General features: G+C 39.2%; 1 protein-coding gene across 2 annotated transcripts in view; it reads right to left on the bottom strand.

Moving 5' to 3' along the window:
- Positions 1-821: 821 nt before the first annotated feature.
- The window catches only part of SCC3 (sister-chromatid cohesion protein 3), a 121,426-nt gene continuing 99,328 nt past the window's right edge, over positions 822-22,919 (bottom strand). For both annotated transcript variants that reach the window (XM_089791173.1, XM_089791180.1), the window contains exons 22-23: positions 1,409-1,875; positions 822-1,279 (exon numbers count right to left, since the gene is read on the bottom strand). In XM_089791173.1, coding sequence (XP_089647299.1) covers positions 1,139-1,279; positions 1,409-1,875 — 608 coding nt within the window. In that variant the 3' untranslated portion in view covers positions 822-1,138. The remainder of the gene's footprint in view (positions 1,280-1,408; positions 1,876-22,919) is intronic.

Here is a 22,919-nt window from a genome sequence, read left to right as displayed (position 1 = left end):
GTCTCTTCCAACTGTATTAATATCATCAAATCAATCAAAGGCACTTGACTGATACAATACTGGGGAAATCGGATTTCTTTTCCTAACATAACAAGTTCAACACTGCCCAATTACTCATTGCAGGTATTGAACATTTGATAACCCAAGTTCAGGCTGCACCATTTCAGTCAAATAGGTTGGAAGTTAATTATCTTATTTTATTAGTATAACAAGTTCCAACAATGTTCAACACCACCAAACTTCTCATTAAAGGTATTGAGTATTTGAGGACACCAAATTCAGCACAGCAACATTTAGGTCAAAACAGAAAATATAGAGATTAGAGCCAGACCAACAAATTCCACCCAAGTTTGGGCACGGTTAGATTTTCCAGACCACAATCACCTCAATCATTTTTCTGCTATCAGAAAACAATCTGTCATGGTCTTTTCAGTATTCTCTTCTCCAGCATCAAGGTACCTGGTATGCTAATATGTTGAACTATTTTATTTCTATTTCAAATCTGTTCAGATATACATTTTTAAATCTAGGCTAATTAATATATTGAATTCTTTATAGATTATATATTTAAAATTTATTTAGGGTTGTTTTATTCCCGTACAGTCAGAAGTCATGAAAATGTCATCAAAAATCATTGTGTTAACACAACCACAATGTAACTAAAGAAAAGTTCAGGAGAATTATCTTAATAGAATTACTTGATTCCACACTAAATTTTAACTACTTTAAATTCGAACTACATATATGATGCACCAGAGATTGGCATATTGCAGCTATCTAAAAACAAGACAAAGATGAAAGTTGTGGAAGACAACATTCAATTGCTACAAAAAAGCAAAAGCTATGACATTGAAATTAAAGAGGCAAGATAATACACAAGCAGTTTCAGGATTTGACCAAAGCTTGCTTGCGCTATTCAAGTAGTTGGAATAACAAAATAAGCATCAAGTCAAACTAGGCGTGTGCAACGATGGAGTTCTTGCCAATCCTGAGGTTAGGCATAGCTTCACTAAAAGAGATGACTTCAAACATGGAGGCATTTTCTACAAGTCGAGAACCTACTTACAGCAAACTCTTGCATGGCTCATTTGCCAAGTTTTAGTTAGAGGGTGAACTGCTATTTTCCGTTACAGTACAATTACAGCCTTTTTGCACCAACAAATTCATCATCAATGTCTTCACTAGAAGACATTAAGGTTTTGCTGACTCTGCTATGATCTTCAGCTGAGGATGACATAGTTTTCCCATGATCTCCAGAATTGAAGTTCCTGGAGGCAACCTATTCATTTAAAGAAGGAATGGTTAAATCACATAAGCTTGGTAGTTATGAATCAGTAAAAAGGAATCAAATAGACTACTGTGTAGCTGATCAACCAATAACAACAAATAAGTGCATTAAGAAGCTCACTCCGGCATGTGCACCACCTACTGGTGTCTTCTCTGCCCATAAACCAGAGTGAACTGATTGACGTTGTTGACCCAAGCCAGTAGGTAATTGCTCCTCAGTAGCAGAAGCAAGCAGATCATGTGCAACATTAACCTCTGCACCAGTTGATCCTGACTCAGGTTGTGCTGATTCTGAGGTGTCAGCTCTTGTTTCTCGTAAAGATTTTCCAGGAATCTTTGGCAAAGTCCGCCTTGCTTTCTCAGCACTCTCTGCTTTAGTTACTCTTACATTCACAAATTTGGATGCTTGCCTTGCATGAGATAATGGAGTATCATCATCTTCTGCTTCTGCATCCTCCTGATCTGATTCACTGTGTGCATCTTCCTCATCTGTCGAGTCCTGTCCTTCAAAAAGATTCTTCCCCTTCACAACCTTAGCCCTTTTAGGCCGAGGAATGTGATGCTTTGCAACAGATGCTTCCCTTTCTCCTGGAAAAAAGCCAGCATAATAATGAGATTATGAAGGTTTATCCATAACTTACCCAATTCATGGAATTTATAGCAACTACTTCAAACCTAACTTGACAAAAAAGTTGATCATGGCACATGCTATTCTTGCAAGTCAGGTAAACATTGGCATAACATAACAGACACAAAATTATAACCCACAATTGCTACTAATAAAACAACATTATAACCCTTCACAAATTATGATTTTAATATCAAATTTATAAGCAAATCATTGTGTGCCCTCTAACCTTTTTATTTTTGCCGCTCTAAAACAATTTGATTATAAAAAGCTCACGAAGCATAAAGTTATAGCCCTAATTTCTGAAGCACAGTCCAGTGGGTGTGATGAGCGGTAGAGATGAAGGATTACCACAATGAGGGCCATGGTTCAATTCCCCCACGATCAACTGGGGCAAGATTCTGTTATAATTGACTGTAGAGCTATAATTGACTGTACAGCTGCAAGGTAGCCAGGAAGAATTGGGTACTTCTGTAGAGATAGATTGCTAGGAGAAGACAATTTAACAAATATAGGGTTTAAACTAGAAACAAAAGAATGCCTGGAATGGGCAAAGATGGGACTGGCACAGACTCTTACACAAACTTCCAATCCCAAACCAAATGTCTGCTGATACTCATATAAGAAAGATAAATAGGCCATAACTGAGTTCAACTGGGGCCAAAAAATTATACAGTACCCAAAATGCACTTGCAGATCATTTGTTTGTAATTTGTACCAGCTATAAGATAATCTGTGCATATCAACAGTCATTATTTAACCAGGCATCAAATACTTCGATTCGGTCAATATCTGGAACATAAAGTCAAAAGAAAACAATAAAACTACTGTTTAGGCAGAATATTAATTGAAGAATTATTTCCTGCATTTTCATTTTTATTTGAAACAACTAGTTTGTCATCTATAAAACTGCAGCAGTCCTAATTAGGGATCCCAGTCAAGGACTATGAACCAGGTAGCTCTTTACAACAGCTGAATATAATAAGATTAGACAAACATACCAGAATATTCTGAAAACGTAATCTAACAGTACAACAGAATATTACATCAGCATTCTAGTCTCTGATTACCCATCCAGGTGCTTGGGCTGACACATTTTACTCTCAGCAATATTGGAAATCAAATTAACATTCTCGATACCTGTTGGTGTATTTTATGACACAGAATAAAATACTAGCAGTACTCTATCCTCTCTTGAACGAAATTCTCTAATGTCCTAAATAAATGAACTGTGTGATCATAGAGATGACTCCAAGGTTCCAAATGCATCTAATTTTGCTGTTCAGGATAGTCGTGGTAGGATGATTTGCTGAAAACCTCCACAGGGACATACGCTAGCTATTCAAGATTGCAACATTTTCAACTTTTTAATTTCTTTTTCTATTTCTTTTTGGATTTTTTGGGTTTAACACTCGCAAAGATTTCTAAAACAAAGAGCAAAAAGAGGAGGGTATGAGAGGACAATCCTAGCCCTAAACTAATTCTATGAACTAATCCTATGAAATCTGGAGATAGGGCTGCAATCTGAAACCTATCGTAGTTTTGCCAAATTCAAGAACTCCACAAGAATGTTGCAATCTTCTTAGGTGTACTAAGCAATTTCACATCACAGATATTCACCAATATTCGACCAATGAAAAAAGTAATGTTAGTCATGTTTTTCTATCACAGTTTCAATCCAACTCTGCACAATAGTTCAAAATCATCCAACTATCAAAAGTATGAATGTATCGATTCCACAATGAACATTCTCATCAAATCCTTCATTCAATTTAACTTGAAAACAAAATCTACTCTAAACAAAAGACAAGAAACCATGCAACTTCCAATATTAAATTCACCAACAATTGAACAATGATTGTACTTAAGAAGTGTCTTATGCAACAATTTCTCTTGCTCTCTCTTTACAAATTAAATGAGAGGGGTTTATATCGGAGTTCAAAAACAAATGAAGAGCCAAGATTAATTTAAGATCGACAACTAAGATTTCGAAAACTATACCCTAATTAGGTTTTACAATAATTATCCAATGAAAAATGAATAACATAGATGTAGCTTTCTTCTGATGGAAGAAAAGGTCAAGTTCATGGAACTTGGATACCTTGTGTTGAAATTATTTGATTGGTGGAGATAGCTGGTTGCTACCTCAACATTGAGAAGAACCTCCTTATAGCAATATCGTGAGAATGCTCGAAATAACAGAATACAAAGTGATAGCAGAACTCAGAATAAATCTACTGATCGCAGGCCACTTCGAGGGGGTAACCTCCTTTGAGCAAGCTCAATACAATAAATTCGTCCGTGTCCATCAAGGGCCTCAACCTATTCTTATATACTGGGTACGATCTAGAAAAGTAATACTACCTATGCATGTGGGATAATAAAATAAACTCACGGGACGACTTACAAAGCATATGCGTCCAACAACTCTACTCTAACAAAATAAACAGAAGGAACACACAGGTTCCTAACATCCCCTCTCCCTTAGAAAAAAGCTTTGTCCTCAAAGCTTAAGGTGTGGAAATTGTTGTTGAATCTGAAGAAGGGGTTCCCAGGTAGCATCCTCTGGTTGCATGCCATGCCACTGAATCAAGACCTCAGAGATGGAGCGAGAGCGAAGCTGGCGAGTGCGCTGGTCAATGATTGCCACCGGCTCCAGGATAATGGATCCTTCCGTATCCATGTCAGGGAGAGTAGTTTGTGCTCTGACAGTGGTACCCAGAACTTTCTTTAGACAAGAAACATGAAAGACTGGATGAATGCGGGAAGAAGGAGGAAGTTCCAGTTTATAAGCAACTGAACCAATCTTCTGCAGAACCTGATAAGGCCCATAAAATTTTGGGGCCAGCTTATGACGCCCTTTCAGCTTTAGGGAGGATTGTTTGTATGGCTGTAGACGAAGAAAAACCATATCCCCAACTTGAAATGAGCGCTCAGAACGGTGTTGATCTGCTTGTTGTTTCATTCGATTACGGGCCATGTGAAGATTATCCTGTAAGGTACGAAGAATCTGATCCCTGCTGCGGAGAACTATGTCAACTGCCTGGACTAGTGAGCTGTTGGGAGTGTAGGGAAGGAGCACTGGAGGTGCCTGACCATAGACTGCTTCATATGGAGTCATTTTAGAGGCAGTGTGGTAAGAGGTATTGTACCACCATTCAGCTAAAGGGAGCCACTTGGCCCACTGATGTTGCTGTTCGGAAGTGAAGCAACGAAGATAAGTTTCCAAGCATTTATTGACAATTTCCGTTTGACCATCAGTTTGTGGGTGATAGCCCGAACTCATCTTCAGTTTGGTGCCAGTTTTCTGAAATAGTTCAGTCCAAAAATGACTGGTAAAAGTTGCATCACGATCAGAGACAATGGAAGAAGGGAGTCCATGAAGACGAAATATCTGGTCCATGAAGATTTGTGCAACAGAGGAGGCAGTATAGGGGTGGCTGAGGGCACAAAAATGACTATATTTCGAGAGACGATCAACCACAACCAAGATCACTGTCTTGCCACCGGATTTAGGAAGCCCTTCAATGAAATCCATAGAAATATCAGTCCAAATCCGTGTAGGGATGGGCAATGGTTCGAGCAAGCCAGGAAGCAGGGTCGTTTCACCCTTGTGGCGTTGGCAAGTATCACATTCAGCCACCATCTGTTGAATCGTCTGTTTCATTCCTTTCCAAAAGAAGTTTCTCCTTGCTCGCTCATAAGTTTTGAGGAAGCCTGAGTGCCCTGCTGAAGGAGAAGCATGGAGTTCATAAAAAATAGCCTGATGTAGAGCTGGGTTCTGAGGAAGCACTAGCCGACCCTTGTATCGAAGAGAAGCACCATCCCAAGAGTAATGTGGTATAGCAGAAGGATTATTGGCTAGCTGGTGAATGATTTGAGATAAAGAAGAGTCACTGTCATAGCCCTGCTGAACAGATGCTAACCAATTGGGAATGGGCTTAGAAATAGCGGAAAGGGAAGCTTGATTATCAAATGTGCGAGAAAGAGCATCTGCCACAATATTCTCCTTACCCTTCTTGTAGGTGATCTCATAATCATACCCCATGAGTTTGCTGACCCATTTCTGTTGTGTAGGAGAGGATACCCGTTGTTCCAGGAAGTATTTCAGACTTTGGTGATCGGTTCTGATGCAAAAATGACTCCCTAAGAGGTATGGCCGCCACTTCTGTACAGCATGCAAAATAGCCATCATTTCTTTTTCATAAGTAGAGAGGGCTAGATTCTTACCAGAGAGAGCTTTGCTAGTGAACGCAATAGGATGGTCATCTTGCAGGAGAACAGCACCCAATCCATTGCCGCAAGCATCACTCTCAATAGTGAAGGGTTTGGAAAAATCTGGCATCGCGAGAACAGGTGTACTGCACATAGCCTGTTTCAGTTGTTCAAATGCAGTCTCAGCAACAGGGGTCCAGGAGAAGGCATCCTTTTTTAACAGAGCTGTCAATGGTGCTGCAATTTTCCCGTAATCTTTGACAAACTTGCGGTAGTAGCCAGTCAACCCCAAAAAACCCCGAAGGCTCTTGAGAGTTTTAGGATGCGGCCAAGTTTTCATGGCATCTATTTTTGTAGGATCCACCCGCACTCCATGGTGTGCAACAATATGCCCGAGATACTCCACTTCCTCCTGGCCAAACACACATTTAGATAGTTTTGCACAGAGTTGATGATCAGAGAGAAGTTGCAAGACAAGCTCCAGATGATGGAGATGCTCAGCCCAAGTTTTGCTATATATGAGGATATCATCAAAGAAGACTAGAATGAATTTCCGGAGGTATGGTCGAAATATGTTATTCATCACTGCCTGAAATGTTGAAGGAGCATTCGTGAGGCCAAAGGGCATGACTAAAAATTCATAGTGACCATCATGTGTGCGGAAGGCAGTTTTAGGTATATCCTCCTCATTAACCCGAATTTGATGATACCCAGAACGAAGATCTAACTTGGAGAAAAAATGAGCCCCATGAAGTTCATCAAGAAGTTCATCAACAACTGGAATGGGAAACTTGTCCTTTATAGTGAGATGATTAAGTGCTCGGAAATCAATGCAGAGTCGCCATGACCCATCTTTTTTGCGAACAAGCAGAACTGGAGAAGAAAAGGAACTGGTACTAGGGCGAATAATACCTTGCTTCAGTAAGTCATGGACAAGTATCTCGATTTCGGTCTTCTGATGAAATGGGTAGCGGTAGGGCCTGATGTTGGGCGGAACACTGCCAGGAAGGAGCTGAATACGGTGGTCCTCTGGCCGAGAAGGAGGTAATCCCACAGGTTCAGCAAATATACCAGAATACTTGTCCAAAATGTGTTGGAGATCGGCAGGAGTGCTAGAGACTGCTGATGGCTGCATCTGAATGGAATGGAGCTGAGCGATGACACCATGTGAATTCTTCTTAAGAAGTTTTTCCATACGGTGTGAACTGATGATGCTGAGAGACCCTGGTTGTAAGCCTTTCAAAGTGTGTTGGTGCCCCTCGGTTGAAAACTGCATCCAAAGTTCAGCAAAATCCCAGAGAATGGGGCCAAGAGTGCGTAACCATTGGGCACCCAAAACCACATCACAGCCACCTAAGGGTAAGGCAAACATGTCAGAGCGCATGTTATAATCTCCAATAGAGAGACGCACATTGCGACATTTCCCTTTACAAGGTAAAGTGCCCCCATTGGCAATCATGACTTCAAAGCTAGAGCAGGGATGGATAAAGCAATCAGCCTGTTTGGCTATTCGTGGATCAATGAAGTTATGAGTGCTACCAGAATCAATGAGTATAGTAAGAGGGATCTTCTTGAAGAAACCCTGGACCCGCATGGTTTGTGGAGTAGTGACTCCTGCCAAAGCATGGACAGATATCTCTGGTGGAGCTTCTGGGGAAGGAGGTTCAGGCTGGTGAGGCTCAACCTCAGCATCCACTGTTTCCTGAGCATCTACATATTCTTCCAGTTCCGGTGGAGAATCCACATCCAAGAGATAGAGCTTTTGCTGAACACATCTATGGCCCCGAGACCATTTCTCATCACAATTATAACAAAGCCCTTTGTCTCGCCTAACTCGCATCTCTGTTTCAGACAAGTGCTTGATCGGAGTAGTTCTGGGAGCTGGTATGATTGGAGGGTTGTGAGAACCTGTATTTCTGAATGGAACAAAATTAGATCTGGAGCGTTGTAGAGCACTAATCTTGTCTTCCGCTAACTTAGCCAACCCAAGGGCTTCCATCATTGTAGTAGGTCGAAACATTTTGACTTCTGAGCGAAGTGCATCCTTCAGACCACTGACAAAACAACTACGGAAGAATTCATCAGACAAGCCCTCTGTGTGATTAGCTAATTTTTCAAACTCTGTCTGGTATTCTCTTACAGTGCCTGTTTGACGCAGTTTAGTGAGTGCTCCTGTGAAATCATCAAAGGAACTAGGGCCAAAGCGCTCCAAAATGAGGGTGCACAATTCGCTCCACGTTGGGCCTACATTAGCCTTGATGTACCAACGGAACCATTGAAGAGCTTCATGTTCCAAATGAAAAGATGCAAGGGAGACTTTGTGGTTATCCAAAGTATTATGCAAGCTGAAATACTGCTCTGCCCTATAGATCCATCCAGTCGGATCAGAACCATCGAAGCGTGGAAAATCAAGCTTTGGTCCACGAAAATTGCCAGAAGAGGACCCAGTATCTCCTGAATGGTTTCGGCTCATGGCTGACTGCTGAAAGTTAAGACCCAGAATTTTGTCATCCAGATCTTGAAGTCTGGTTTTGAGGGATGCAATTTCCTCTTCCATGATTTTTGCTCCTGAAGGCCACGACAGAAAAAAATTTGATGTAATTTCCACCCAGCGAGCCCAAGAGAGTGCTCTGATACCAGATGAGAAGAACCTCCTTATAGCAATATCGTGAGAATGCTCGAAATAACAGAATACAAAGTGATAGCAGAACTCAGAATAAATCTACTGATCGCAGGCCACTTCGAGGGGGTAACCTCCTTTGAGCAAGCTCAATACAATAAATTCGTCCGTGTCCATCAAGGGCCTCAACCTATTCTTATATACTGGGTACGATCTAGAAAAGTAATACTACCTATGCATGTGGGATAATAAAATAAACTCACGGGACGACTTACAAAGCATATGCGTCCAACAACTCTACTCTAACAAAATAAACAGAAGGAACACACAGGTTCCTAACAAACATGCTCATCTCTCTTAACGAAGTTAGCTTTGAAAATTTCTTCTTCAATTTTGGGATTTTGGGATTTTGGAAAAACATTTCCAACTGCATCATCTTTCAACCTGATGAACTCAGAATTTTCTCAATTTTAAATCTTAGTTACTGGATTCATGCATCCGGGCCCCGAACAGGATCTGGGTCCGTAGCAAGTCTTGATTCGCGAACTGGTTCCTATTGGATTCACACAAGATCTGGGTTTCACCTTGTGCATTTGGCCAAATTTGGGCCCTGTATGAATCCAACACGAATCCATGCGGACTCAAAAGAATCTAGCATGAATCCATCACAAATCCACGTAGACTCGGGAGAATCCAGCGCAAATCCCTAAGGACTCACAGGCCAAACTTGGAATAAGTACACATGAACCCATATATATAATGCATAGATATATTTGTATATATATGAATTTGATTTTGGACTACATCTCGTCTATGAGCAGTTTTTAGTTTTTAGTTTTTAGTTTTGCTCTTCGTTGTCTCGTTGTTCTTTCCTCAGAGACCATTTGGTCCACCCTCTGTTGGCGCTTTTCTTGTTGTACTCTTTCCAGTCCCTTAGACCCTTGTTGGTCATTAATAAATTTATCTTATCTTATTTATATAATGCATATATTATATATATGTGCACCCACAAATTCTTACGAATCATAATGGTGAAAAGAATCATGAATTCACGAATCAGATTCTCAGACCCAAATAGATACTAGATTTTTTATCTTTCATCCAAGATCTTGGGCTTCTTGGTGTGGACTTTGAAATCTAGAAGATGTCTTTGAAATCTTCTTTTGCCCATCCATCTTTCTTCCTATCTTGAAATTTTCGTTGGTGATTAAGTCCTTGGATGTGTCTGTTCTCATTTGTAAATGTCAGCTTTCCTTTATTCTCTGAATTCCTTCCTTTGATCTTTCTCTTTGGTAATCCAAGGTTGTAGCATCTCCTTAATCTTTGCTTGCCCTTGATTGCTCACTTTGCATAAGAATTACAAAAAAACAGTGATAAAATTGTCAATAGCTTGTTAAAATGATTTCACCAATCCTAACTTTAATCTGGAAATGGCCTTATGAATTTTGGAAATGATGAAGCCCTGTCCTTGGAAAAGAACTTTCAAGTCTGATTTTTAGGAAATTTCCCATAGTAAAGCAATTTTCACCATTGCTTCCTTAATGACTTCACTCTCTTTTCCATCCACAAACTTAACACCTTTTCCTCTTTCTAAATTGGAATTTTCTCTGGATACTTGGTGATTTCAACCTCAAATTGCTTTGGGCTCCACAAATTTCCAACTTCTCTTTGGCTCTAGAGAGCGAATTTCATCTCTTAGGTTGTCAACACTTGGCCAATTTTTCATCTTTAGAGGACAAATTTTATCTTGGTTTGAGGAATTTAATCAACACTTACCCAATTCTTCAAGCCAGCCAGTTTTCCATCATGAGAGGATGAATTTCATATTTTGGCTTGAGAAGTTTCATCAACACTTCACCAAAGTTTTAAGCCATCCTAGGCTGGAAGGACTTTTCTTGTGCCTAAGGATTTCCAACAACTTCCCTTGTTTGAAATTGGGAATTTTCACAACTTCAAGAATCTTCCACAACTTTCCATGAATTTTTTTAGAACTTTTCATGAATTGGAATTAGGATATTTTTCTTCTTCTTCAGCGGAGTTAATTAGAGATCAAGGAATTTCCTTGACTTAACCAAAAAATTTCCCTTGAAAGTCCTCTCTCCATCGGGCACTTTTGATGATACTTGGGGAATTTCCAACACACCCCTTGGGCAAACTTCATTATGCTTTGAGGGTTCTTCACATTCTTCATGATCAGACTTCTCTTGGATTGAGGAATTTCCTCAATGCTGTGCCAAATTTGCAATCATCCTCTAAGTTGGACAGACTTTATGTATGCTTAAGGAATTACAATCTCTCAGATGACTCTTTTCCTTGCCTTCACTAGCACTTCTCATGGTGAAATCCTTTGTTAGGGCAGACGTGATGGTGCAATGAGTACTTTCTTGACAATTAGCCAATTTTAAAGCTCCTTAGCTTGAGCAAACTCCAGCTTGGAACAAGGAATTTCCTTCTTGATAGGAGTGCTCTTCATATGAGTTTGTGGAATTTGTCCACACTTTGACAGATTTTTCGTCCCTCTTTCAAGGCATACTTCCTGTAAGTATGTGGACTTTTCCCTGTTCCCTTTCAACACTTTGAATTTCAACATCATGAGAGAGCATGGACTTCAGGTCTGCCAGTGGAAATTCCAAACACTTGATCAAATTTTCATCTTCTCCTGTCTTTGTGGATTTTGCTTCAAGTCTTCATGCTAGGGTGGAGTTCCTATTGGTTTATGTATTTTCTTCAAGTCTGCATATTATCCTTCTGAATCTGCAATCAAAAAAACTTTAAGAAAATTAGGAAAATCCCCATGAAAATTAGTAAAATCCACTTGAAAACTACCTCCAATCCTGAAAGGTGGAATTTTTTATGGAAAACCTGAGAATTCAATTGCATCTGTGATCTGTACCAAGGAAAACCTTCAACAAGCATGAAATCCAATCTGAAAATCGTCTAAAACCTCTTCACATTATTCTGAAATACTGCGAACTCTATAATTACGATTTATTCTTGTGAAGAATGAAATGCCAAGCTTATGTATTTATAGGAGTCGTGAAATGTTCATGAAGAGATCCAACTCCTTGATTTCTTCCTTTGTTTTTCTAATTTTTTCCTTTCTGCTTCCTTTCTGCTTTCTGTCTTGGAGAGGATTTCTTTAAAAGCTTGTTGTATTTATTTCATAGCAATCCCTCAGCTTTTTTTTTTGCTTTCTTCAAGAAGTTCTCATTTAAATCGAATTTGATTGCTTTCTTATTCTTTAAATCAATTTCTTCATGCTTCTAGATCATTCTTTCAAGTGTCGGCAGACATTGTGTTGAAATAAGGAATTCTTCTTTCCTTTGGTCAGACTTCACATGATTTTAAGGATTTTCCCTATTCTCAGGTCAGACATTGGTAGTATTTGTAGATTTTCCTCAATTCAAACTCAGATTAATTATGCCTTTAGGACATCCCTCAATCCTTGAGCGGACTTTGTATTGGTTTGAGGAATTTTTTACTTGGACAAACATTTCTTTGTTGGAGTTTAGGTTGATTCATGGCATTTGATTCATGGCATTTCAAGCTTTAAGTTTAGGTTGATTCACAAATTTTCAAGCTTGGAGGGCGGAATATGTTGGAAATATAAGATAGGCTAGGTTACTGAGAGGGGAGGGGTGAATCAGGAACCAATAAAACTTATTCTTGACTTACCAATTAATCCTTCATATGTATTTTGATCTAATTGCATGCATGAGAAACTGAAAGCATTAAAACATTCCTAACACTTTGACACAAAATATGGTGACCTAGAAACCTTCCAAATAGAAAGTAAAACTGGGGTGGGGATGATACCCACAAGCTTTAGTGCTGCAGTATAAAGTTGGCTGGTTAAGGCTTACAGTGATCACTTCTGATGATCTGCCCTATTAGGAGCAATAAGGACTGCTAGGCCCACCTTGTAAAAGGATTTACAAAACATACAATGAAGTATGCACTTGGTAAAGAGATTTACAAAAGACTGGTAAGTCTACCTTATGAAAGGATTTAACTACTCCACCCGTTAGAATGAACCAGTGACTGATCTTTGATCTGCAACTTTGATTTGTTGGTTGAGATTCCTTTCAAGTGTAATGGTCACCTACTGTGATAGATAAATCTTTGCCGCTCCTTATACTACTTGTAACCTTCTTACTTTGCACTTCTACTCTTAGTGTGTCTCGTATTCATACCATTCATTCTGCTTTGGATGTGATACAATACATTACATATATACCAATTCAAATCACAATTCATCAAAGTCGGTTACAATACAAGTTTTACCAAAATACACAAAGTCGACCCAACTACTGGAACTCGGGTTCTGAAGACTAACTCGGTGAGGTTCTGATACTCGGCAACCATTGTCGACACTCGGCATCATCATGCTCTCGGTAGACGTAGAAGCTCAGTTCATACTAATCACTTCCAAGTAGTCTGAACTCAGTCAGCACTAATGACTCGGTGAACACTGTGAAACTCAGCATATAAACTGAATCACTTGGTTGACACATCCTAGCTCGGTCAACACTAGATTCCCATTACTGATACTGTGAACTCGGTAAGTACTAGAAAACTCGGTTTGCACTATGCAACTCGGTAAACACTATGAAGCTCGGTTTACATTGATAATCATCAACTCGGTATATACTGCTCAGTGCGAACTAAATACTATTTCTGGAACTTGGTAGCACTTGCAGAACTCGGTAGAACCTGAATTATTTGGTTAACACTGTAAACTAAAAGATAAGCTTGATAGCTGCTAACCATTTGATTGAGTGTGTCACTAATAAACAAATTTGACCATAATGTCAATGGAATACTCATATGAAATAGCATTCAAGTCAAATTATTGTGACTTTAAGTTATATATTATATAAATATTGTCAAGATGTTTGAGAGTGGTTTCAGATCTCTATGGATTATAATGGAGATTCTAGATTTTGGAAGATCCTAGAAAAAAATTCAGACTCGGCCAAATTTAAGTGATCAGCATGCTTCCATCAGTGCACTTTTCCTTAGCCTTTCTTGACTTCTACAAGATAAATTAAAGATTTTCTAAGATATTTCACATCTTTTCCTAGATCGGAATCTAGAACATTTCACCACTTTGCATGCTTTTTACATAAAATCCCAGACAAATTTGGTGCTGAATACAGGAATTTTTGTACTAGGGTGATTTCTCACTTTTCAAGGCTGCAAGCGATACGTACCTTTGGCCTTCCCAAAATAAAAACTTCTAAATATAAAAATTTCAACAAAAAAAAAAGAAAACAAACAAGTGAAAAAAAAAACCTGATTGGCCTAAAAGTGCCAAAATATGGAACTTTTGAAAAAACAAAAAAAATTAGAAAAACACAACTGTCCTAAAAAGTAGTAGTTGTCACTTGTCAAAATTGACCCCAGGCAATATCGATCTTTGTGTCTTGGTCCTTCTGAACACCTCTGTGGCATCAGAATACACAATTTATCAAGTTTACTCTCTTTTACTTTTTGATGACACTCCTAAACTTGGATTAAACTCCTAAACTTCACTGGCAAGAGACCAAAGACAGAGCACACTTAAATAAAACCCTAAAAGGCAAAAAACTGGGGGTCTCCATTTGCAATGAGGCAATGTGTGATAACATCCCAACAATACCAACAGGTACAACCAATACAGTGCTTCTCGCACAAAATGAACTCGACTCTTGTACTGTGATCATTTTCTTCCCACTTTGAACCCCACTCCCCCTTATGCAGTCTCTTCTTATCCTTGAAATGACCTCTGAAGTTGCCAGCCAGCTAAAATTAGGCGCTGACAGCCACCCACATTACTCTCACCAAAATCAGAGATTCTTAAAATAGATATGGTGCAGAATAACAGTTCAATTCTAGGAGCAGGTTTCAGGAATAATAACAGGTATTGTGCCAGCAGTAACTGATGTCAAGTCAATTCAAAGAGCCACCGATTAGGAAGACTCCCAAAATAGACAAGGAAATGCCTCAAATCATTCTACCATAATCAGCAACTAGAGCCATGGGAATATCAAGGGCTGCACCAGCAAAACAGGACCAGCAGGGACCCAAAATAGGAGAAATAAAGGAATTATCTCCAGCTCCAGGTCCTGGTCCTGGAACAGCAAAAGGAACCAAAGGAAAAGAATACAATCAAAAATCAACACCCTAAACCTGTCATCTCTTCTGCCCCTGAATCTCAGGAGAGATCACTGCCCCTCAACCCCACTCTGGTTTAAATGCAAAACATAAACATCAATTTGGGCTGCATAGGATAAAAAATCTGGAGGTTTTTCCCTTTATTTGATTTGACATAACAAAAGCAACATTTTCCTCCCTATTTTTACAAAAATTTCACAGGTAATTAAATTCCATTGATAATTTTAGACTACCAAGTTAGTCTTGATTCCAACAAATGCTACAATCATCAAAATAGACCTATGTGTTCTATAGATATTAAATTAATTCTTTGTGCATCTTAAGCACCATTTAAAATTATTTGTCTTTACACATTTTTTTGTTTGCATTCTTCAACAGTCCCTAAGTCAGAGTTGACATTTTGGCCAGCAAGTCCAGTTCAAGTTTTCAAACTATGATTACAGGCTATGTTGCTAGATCTACCTTTGGACGGATCAGATCAAGGTCTGACTTGAACTAAATCTGTGATCTGGTCCGCTCCAGCTACAGATTGAGACAAGATACTAATCGCTGAGAATTGGTTCAACAAGGATGAACTTAGAACAAATCCATGGGAAACTGGGTGAATCTGTCATTGCCTGTACGTTTCTTAAATCTTTGCTTTTTTCTAAAATTTGCTTTGACTTTGACTTCAACACCCTAAAATAAATTTTGAGCATATCAAACACCAAAACGAGTAAATTTTAGCTCATTTCTATTGCATAAAAACAAAATACCATTCCAAGCAATTAAACATTCATTTTTGCTTGTTGAATCAACAAAGGGAGTTGAAGAATGATGTTTGAAAATTATGTAATGATTGCTTTGTGTTTGCTACATATTTACAAGTGTCTGTTCACTGCCAAGAAGATCATAAGAGGATTTTTTTGCAAACAAGTTTTTTTCGAATTTTTCTTCATTTTTGCTTTGCAAGCATGAACAAACTCTTTGAATTGTTTTTTTTTAATTTCTTTCATTCTTCTGTTAATGTATTAAAATAGCTAGGATTTATATATTTTTTGTTTTGAAATTTGAATGTGTTTTTTATAAAATTTCTTGCCACAGAAATCAAAATGGCAGCTAGTTTTAGTTCATATTTCAACCTAAATTCAAAACGAATTCAATTTTTCCTCTATGGAAGTATATCAATATGATTCAATCAGTTCCAAGTGGCTTGTCTAATATTTGAATTTGCCAAGGATGGGATGTTAGCTATTCAAGTTCATATAGTCAAGAGAAAGCGCATTAGTGAGGAATTCCTGGATAAAGCATTGATACAAGAGCATCCTGGGGTAGTCAGCAATCTTGAATGCACAGGAATCAAGCTCGGATTTGTGGACCTATGGCTTGCACAGTTGGTAATGTGTTTGAGGCACATTGGGGAACCTTGTCCTAAATGCACATAAAGTTCGGAGTAATTGTGTTGGAGTTTGAGCCGTTTTGGTGGTTGGTAGTGTGATCCTAATTTCCTGGACAAACTTCAGAGATTGTTTCCGCGAGCTTCGATCCATGGGAGTTGGCTCATGTGCTCTTAGATTTGAATCATTGGATGGCACGTGGACCTATGCCTAAGAGCACGTACTTTTATGTTGTCATTTGAGTTAGATATGCTTTGTAAACTTGGGGCTTCTCCTAAGTATTTATTAATTTAGTCTGTCAGGTCGACTTGTAATGTCCCATTTTTAGCATTCATAGCATGATGTTGTCGTTAGCCTATTTTCCCACGGTCCCGTAGGCTAACCAGAACATTAAAGGGGCTTAGAGGCCATTTGGCCTAGATAGTTTCAGTTGCAGGTCTTTCTGAGGCGTTTTGAGGCAACTTTGGGCATACTTACTATTTATAGTAAGTCATCTTGGGCATGGGTGGACATCCAGTGGCAGCGGTATGTCGATGGTAATTGTTTAAAATCGGCAAGAAGACTTGTTTATCATTGATAAGATTTGTTTTGCATTGATAAAGCTATTTTATAAAGTTAAATTTAAATATTTAACTTTATCAATGCATAGACTATAGTTTGTGGAAAATATTTAAATTAAAGGAGTCCCCTTTATTTTATAACACATTGGAGACATAAGTTACATAAAGGGAGTTATGTTTTATCCCACATTGAGAAAACGAAGGATTGAGCCCTTGTGAGAACACTATAAAAGAAATGGAAGAGCTTCTTTTAGGCATGGTTGGAAATATCAAAGAAATTGGAGAATTTTCTGGAGGTTATGTCTCAATAGTTTGAAGGACGAAATCCCTTCAAGCTGAAAATCTTGACGCCATTGAAAGATATGGTCTTGAGATTCAACAGGGTAGCAATCCAAAAAAGCAAAAACGAAAAAGCAGTCCGAAAAAGCGGAACCAAAAAAGCAGGCAGAAAAATGGAATCGAAAAAGCAAGCGGAAAAAGCGGAACTGAAAAAGCAGGCAGAAAAAACGGAATCGAAAAAGCAAGCGGAAAAAACGGAACCGAAAAAGCAGGCCGAAAAAGCAGTTCGAAAAAGTAAAGCAGAAGGGGCAGCATTGAAGGAAAATTATTACAGCCATCTACAACCAGGTTCCCTTGTTAGTATTGTTTTTTTTAGGGTATTATAAGTTTCAGCTGTAAGTGTGCATTATACCAGCATTGTCATTTTGGTAATCCATGTAAATGCCAAAGTCTTGGCCATATTTCATGAGCATTGTATTAGAAATTTGATTGCAATCAAAAAGATAATAGTTGCTGGTGTCATTTAAGCAATTCAATTTCATTATTTATCAGCTAGATAGTTTGCATACCAACTGTTTGCAAAAATGCCAGTTGGCTGTAGGTGTTCTTTTCTCATGCTTAGATCATAATATATGCACTGAATATTGTCAAAATTAGGAGCACACTCATGTTAGGTCATTGTGTAGTTCATTGTAATCTTCTATCACTAGATTCTCATTGATGCAAATTGGAAAAAAGTCATTTAAAGCAAGCTGAAATACTATATCAGTCATATGTCTCTTGCATGTGAATTGTTTGACAAAATTCTTTGAGCCTTCAATCAGCATTTTTGAGAGCAGATTTGAGGAGGGTCATTACAGTGGTATCAGAGCTTGCTTGCAAAGTGTTTGACGAAATGTCAAGCAACTAAAGTATGAAGATTTTTGGTGTTTGAAGGAGTTATAACCTGTTGGGGTTATTACACGACTTGTGGCTTGAGTGTGTATTCAATGTGAGTATTTATTTAATGTAACTTGCTAGGCCGACTTGTAGCTTGGTTAAGTATAAGTAGAGGGTCTTGTGATGTCTAGAGGCATTCAGTTCAGCATGGAGTAGCTGAGAGGAGCGAAGTTGAGCTCTAAGTGTGGGCTTGGGAAAACAAGAAGGTTGCCTGGTGGCTTGCAAACACAAGTTTAGATTCTTCTTAGGGTTTTCTACCAGATTGTGGATTTGGGCTAGCTATTGTTTGGATCTTGTGAGGTTGTGCAAAATTGTTATTGTAATTGTTGATGTATTTGGCCATAACCCGAAAGGCCTTACAGTTGAACATGTGGGGTGTAAATCTTATGATTCTATTATGAGAATTAGTATTATTTTGGATCAAAATATTTGTGTTATTGTTTATCTTCCATTGTGTGGTTATTTGTTGGGGGCTAGGGCATCTCTTTTGGGGTTTCTCTTGCCTTGTACTACATCAAGTGGTATCAGAGCTAGTTGATCTTGTGGATTTGTTGCCTTGGGTTTGAAAAGATCTTGAAAGATGCCTCTGAGAAGATTGGACCCTAGGGCAATTGCAAATCTCTGTGATGTCATGGAAATTAAGATTTCAAAGAAGGTTAAAGCGAAATTCAGATCTAAGATGGAGTTGATGAAGAATAATATGGTCGTTGAGATCATGAGAGCTATAGCTCGTGTACTGAGGAATGTGGGTACAAAGGATGGCTATGAGGAAGTTGTTGAAGACTTCAAGGTTGATGGATCTAGTGGAGAGGATACAACTAATCAAGCGGAGAGATTTGTGGAAGGAAGAACTGGTCAGTTGGATAGATCTAGAGCTCAGTTGAAATTTGTTGTGAGGTTTTCACACATCGCCCCAAAATCTTGGGGACCCCCTTTTTAATCACCTTTAGGGCCAGTGGAGAAGGTTAGATGTATTTTTCACCCGGTTTCAACTTGATTTTCCAGAGCTATCAGTTCTATCCTTAGGCCGAATAAGTTCAAAATTGATTTCAACTTGGCAGGATAAGATTGTGAATTTTGTACTCAGACGATTTCTTTTGAAAATTTGGATTTAATTGTAAATTTGAATGATTTTCAAATAAGGAAATTTTTCGTTAGACTTAGGTTCTTGGAAAATCTTTTTTTTTTTGGTGAAATAGAATTTAATTTTGTAAGATGAAGTTAAATTGCAAAATCGATTTTTACTCTAGAGGCAATTTTTTTTTTTTGTCATAAAATTTTAATTATTTAGCAAAATCGATTTAGAGGAAAATTGCAAAAATTGGCTTTAATAGATTAAATTTGCCTTGAAAGCTTTTGGTATTTAATGAAATTGGTAAATTAATATTAAGAAATGGCTTTTGGTTAGCCAAAATTCAACTTCAAGGATGTATTAATTAGCAAACCCTCATTAAATAGAAATTTTTAGCATCCCCAAGGCACCATTCAATTTCGCTTTGCAATTTGTGGTTAATTAGTAAATTAAAAGTGCAGTTTTCATTTTAGAAAATTAAAATTTTGGCAAAGTATTTAAAGTGGGCCACTAACTTAGCTTTAATTTTGTTTTTTTTTCCTCTATAGGACCAAGTCGGCCAGCCTGGGAGGAAGGTGAAAGCTGCTATAAAGGGAGTCCCCTCCCATTTCATTTTCATCAATTCATTTGCTCCTCATGCTTGGGCGAATTTGAAGCAAGGGCAGATTTCCAGACTTGGGCGAAATTGGTGGAAGGCAGTTTTTTGGCAATTTTTGGGCAATTTCTCCATTGCCATTGTTGGGCGATTTGTCTAACGGCCAGATTTTTTGCGTTTTTGGGGATTTTTGCTCCACTTTGTGGGCTGCGATTTGTGCCCTAGGTGGTAGATTTTACAAATTTTGCTCCTTCTTTGCTTGGGCGAATTTTGTGGAAGGGCAGATTTTTTTTCATGCTTAGCCGAATTTTGTGGGGGCCGAAATTTGTGGAAGACAAAATTCTGATTTTCTAGAGGGGCTGCAATTTTTTATATCAGATTTGGGCAATTTTGTTGGGAGAAGAGATACATATGAAAGTTTGATTTTTGCATAGAAGGCAAGTGTTGGATAAGCTTAGAGGCTTTGTTTTCTAATTTGCAAAGGGATTTGTAATTCTTTGATGTCATATCCCGAGTTCCGAAAAGTTGCTGTAAGATTATTAGTTAAGGTGAAAGTCATCATCTAGAGTTGCAAGGAGTGCTTAAGCTGACATCCATTCTTTCGCTCTTTTCTAAGAATTGCACTACTTGGTTCTTCTTGCCTTTTGGTCCACCACTCTACCATCCCGTAATAGGGCGACGAGCATGGAGGATGATAGTGCAAGTAAGAATCCCAAGCGGGCAAACGCTAAGAAAGACAAAGAGGATATGACGCCCAAAACTTCCTTCTTCTCGAAAATGAAGAAAATAACCGATACTAATATCGCTACAGTGGACATGATACGGATGAGGGACAGACTAAAGGAAGGACAATCCCCCTTGGCAAAGAGGATATACAAGAGCGGAATTGTACATGCAGCAGCTTTTCCTCCTACTTTGCCTTGTCCGGAATTGATTATGGAGTGTGCATCCAGATTTGATCTAGACAGTAAATCCATCATTTTTGGCGAAGGGAAGAGAGTGTTGGCCAACATTGGCGAACAAGCAATTCAAGAGACATTTAATATTCCCCAGAGCAAGGGCATGACAATTGTAATGGTGGATCAGGCAGCCAAATCATTTCAAGGTAACCAAGAGGCCTACTTCTCACATCTAAAGCGGAATTGGATACACGAAGGAAGGAAAGGAGTTAACAAATCAACAAGGCTTACAGTGGCAGATTTCAAGCCGGAATATGGCAATCTCATTGTTCTTCTCAGCCGGATCATGGGCCTAGCTCAAGCTATGCAATTCGAAAACTGGATGTACTTCTTCATTGATGAAATTGAAAAGGGAAAAGGAAAATTTGATTGGGCTAGGATCATAAGTGAAAATTTAGAGTTGCAACTTAGAACAGTTCAAAACCAAAGGCAATTCTACATGGGATCCTATATGTTTTACTTAATTGCTAGATTGTATGAGAGTCCGGGAATTAGGGCCTTAGGAGAGATTGGTAATGGGCCGGGGCAATATTTGGTGCATGAATGCTATCCGCAGCTTCATTTGCACAATAACAAGGATTACAAGATGTTTTGCGATGCATTCGCCATGAAGACAGTAAGGGTATTACAAGGGGCGCCTGCTAAGAGACTTTCATCGGAAGCAGAAGCAAGGATTAAGAAGTTTGGGAGTTGGTTCATCCAATTCCCGCAATTCACATACATTAGAGTGGCAGGAAGTACAGTTTGTCCCAAGAGGCTTCCAAGATACCCGCCCGACAAGGTAGTTTTGATGGAATTGGCTAGGCAGCTTGAGCACTATGATAGAGTAATGAGGAATGAGGGGAAAACAGGCGTTTCCTTCTCAATTATAATTGGCAATGATAGTTGCCCAAATCGGGCCGCCTTTGAGGCTGCGGAAAAGGAATTGGAGTGGTATCATCTAGGATGGTACAGAGCAAGGCAAGGATTCGACCCTGTTGGTCTTATCAAGGCATCTCATGGAAGCGAATTTAAGCATGTTCCCACTATAGAGGACTTTTGGGCCAATGCAAAGGATGATTTTCACGTGAGAAAGCTAGCTTTCTCGAGATTGTCGGTGAACATGATGAGAGATATCAGATGGAGAGGCCTTGATATTCTCAATCAATTGGAGGATGATCGTAGTGTGTTGAGAGAAGACTATGAGACAGTAGTTGGAACAGAGTTGAATCCAGTGGATTGGGACGATCATCAGGATCCTTCCTTGGAGGCAGTCAAAAGGACAGTAGATTTGCATACCGAGTCGTGGTATAATGCCAAGATGAGAAAGCTACAAAGACAAAAGGTTCTCCTTACTTATGAGATGATGAAACCGAAGGAAGGTCTAGTAGAATCAATCGGACAGAAGGGTGAAGGAAGTGGCCGGCAATCGGAGACAGTTAGAAATAGCAAGAAGAAGGCTTTGGAGGTAGAGAAAAGCCAAGAACATTCGAAACCTCCAGCCAAGAGACAGCGGGCAGCGCCGTCAAGGGAGAGTATAACTAAGGCTAGAAGCCAAGAGGTCAATTCGAGTGATAAAGGGGCCGCAGTGGAGGTGAGCTCTGATTCGGAATCAAGTGGCTACAGTGAAAGTACGGAGTACTCCCCTCTCTCGGAGAACCAGCAAGGAAATATGGCAGAAACTAGTAGAGAAGAAGATGGGCCGATTGATATTGAAGAGATAAGTCAGGCGTCTAAGGCCGTTGGTGATGCTTTGTTGGTCGAACCGAATCCGGATTTGGGGAGATGCACTGCACCACTATTGTTAAGGCAAATGCTTATGCCGAGAGGCGAGGTGGTAATGGCTCACGCAGTTGATGATATCCAAGGACTAATAGAAAAGGATGATAGCGAGAACCAAAAACAGATGGCAAATACGGTGGCAAGGGTAATCAGAAGCGACAGTGATGGTCACCGAAGGGTTCAGATTGCTATACCAACAGTCAATAAGGCAGCGGATGAGATTGCAGCCCAGGAGTACGAAATAGTAGAACATAATTTAGGAAGAAATACAGATGATATGGAATGTGAGGAGGTTCAGGAAGGCATAGCATCAATCAGAGAAAGATTGAGGAAGGCAAACGAAAGGATAGTAAAGTTGGAGGCCGAAAACAAATATTGGAGAGATTGCCAGCCAATCCAACAGCTGCATCAGGCAGCCCTTCCTCAAGACAGCGGGAGCAATTCAGAAGAGGTATCAGCTCAGTTACATGAA

Source organism: Cupressus sempervirens, chromosome 1, assembly GCF_028749045.1.
Source record: "Cupressus sempervirens isolate cs-2001-9-10 chromosome 1, ASM2874904v1, whole genome shotgun sequence".
Lineage (NCBI taxonomy): Eukaryota > Viridiplantae > Streptophyta > Pinopsida > Cupressales > Cupressaceae > Cupressus > Cupressus sempervirens.
Note: the sequence above shows the minus strand (reverse complement) of the source record. Positions and strands in the feature narration are given on the sequence as shown.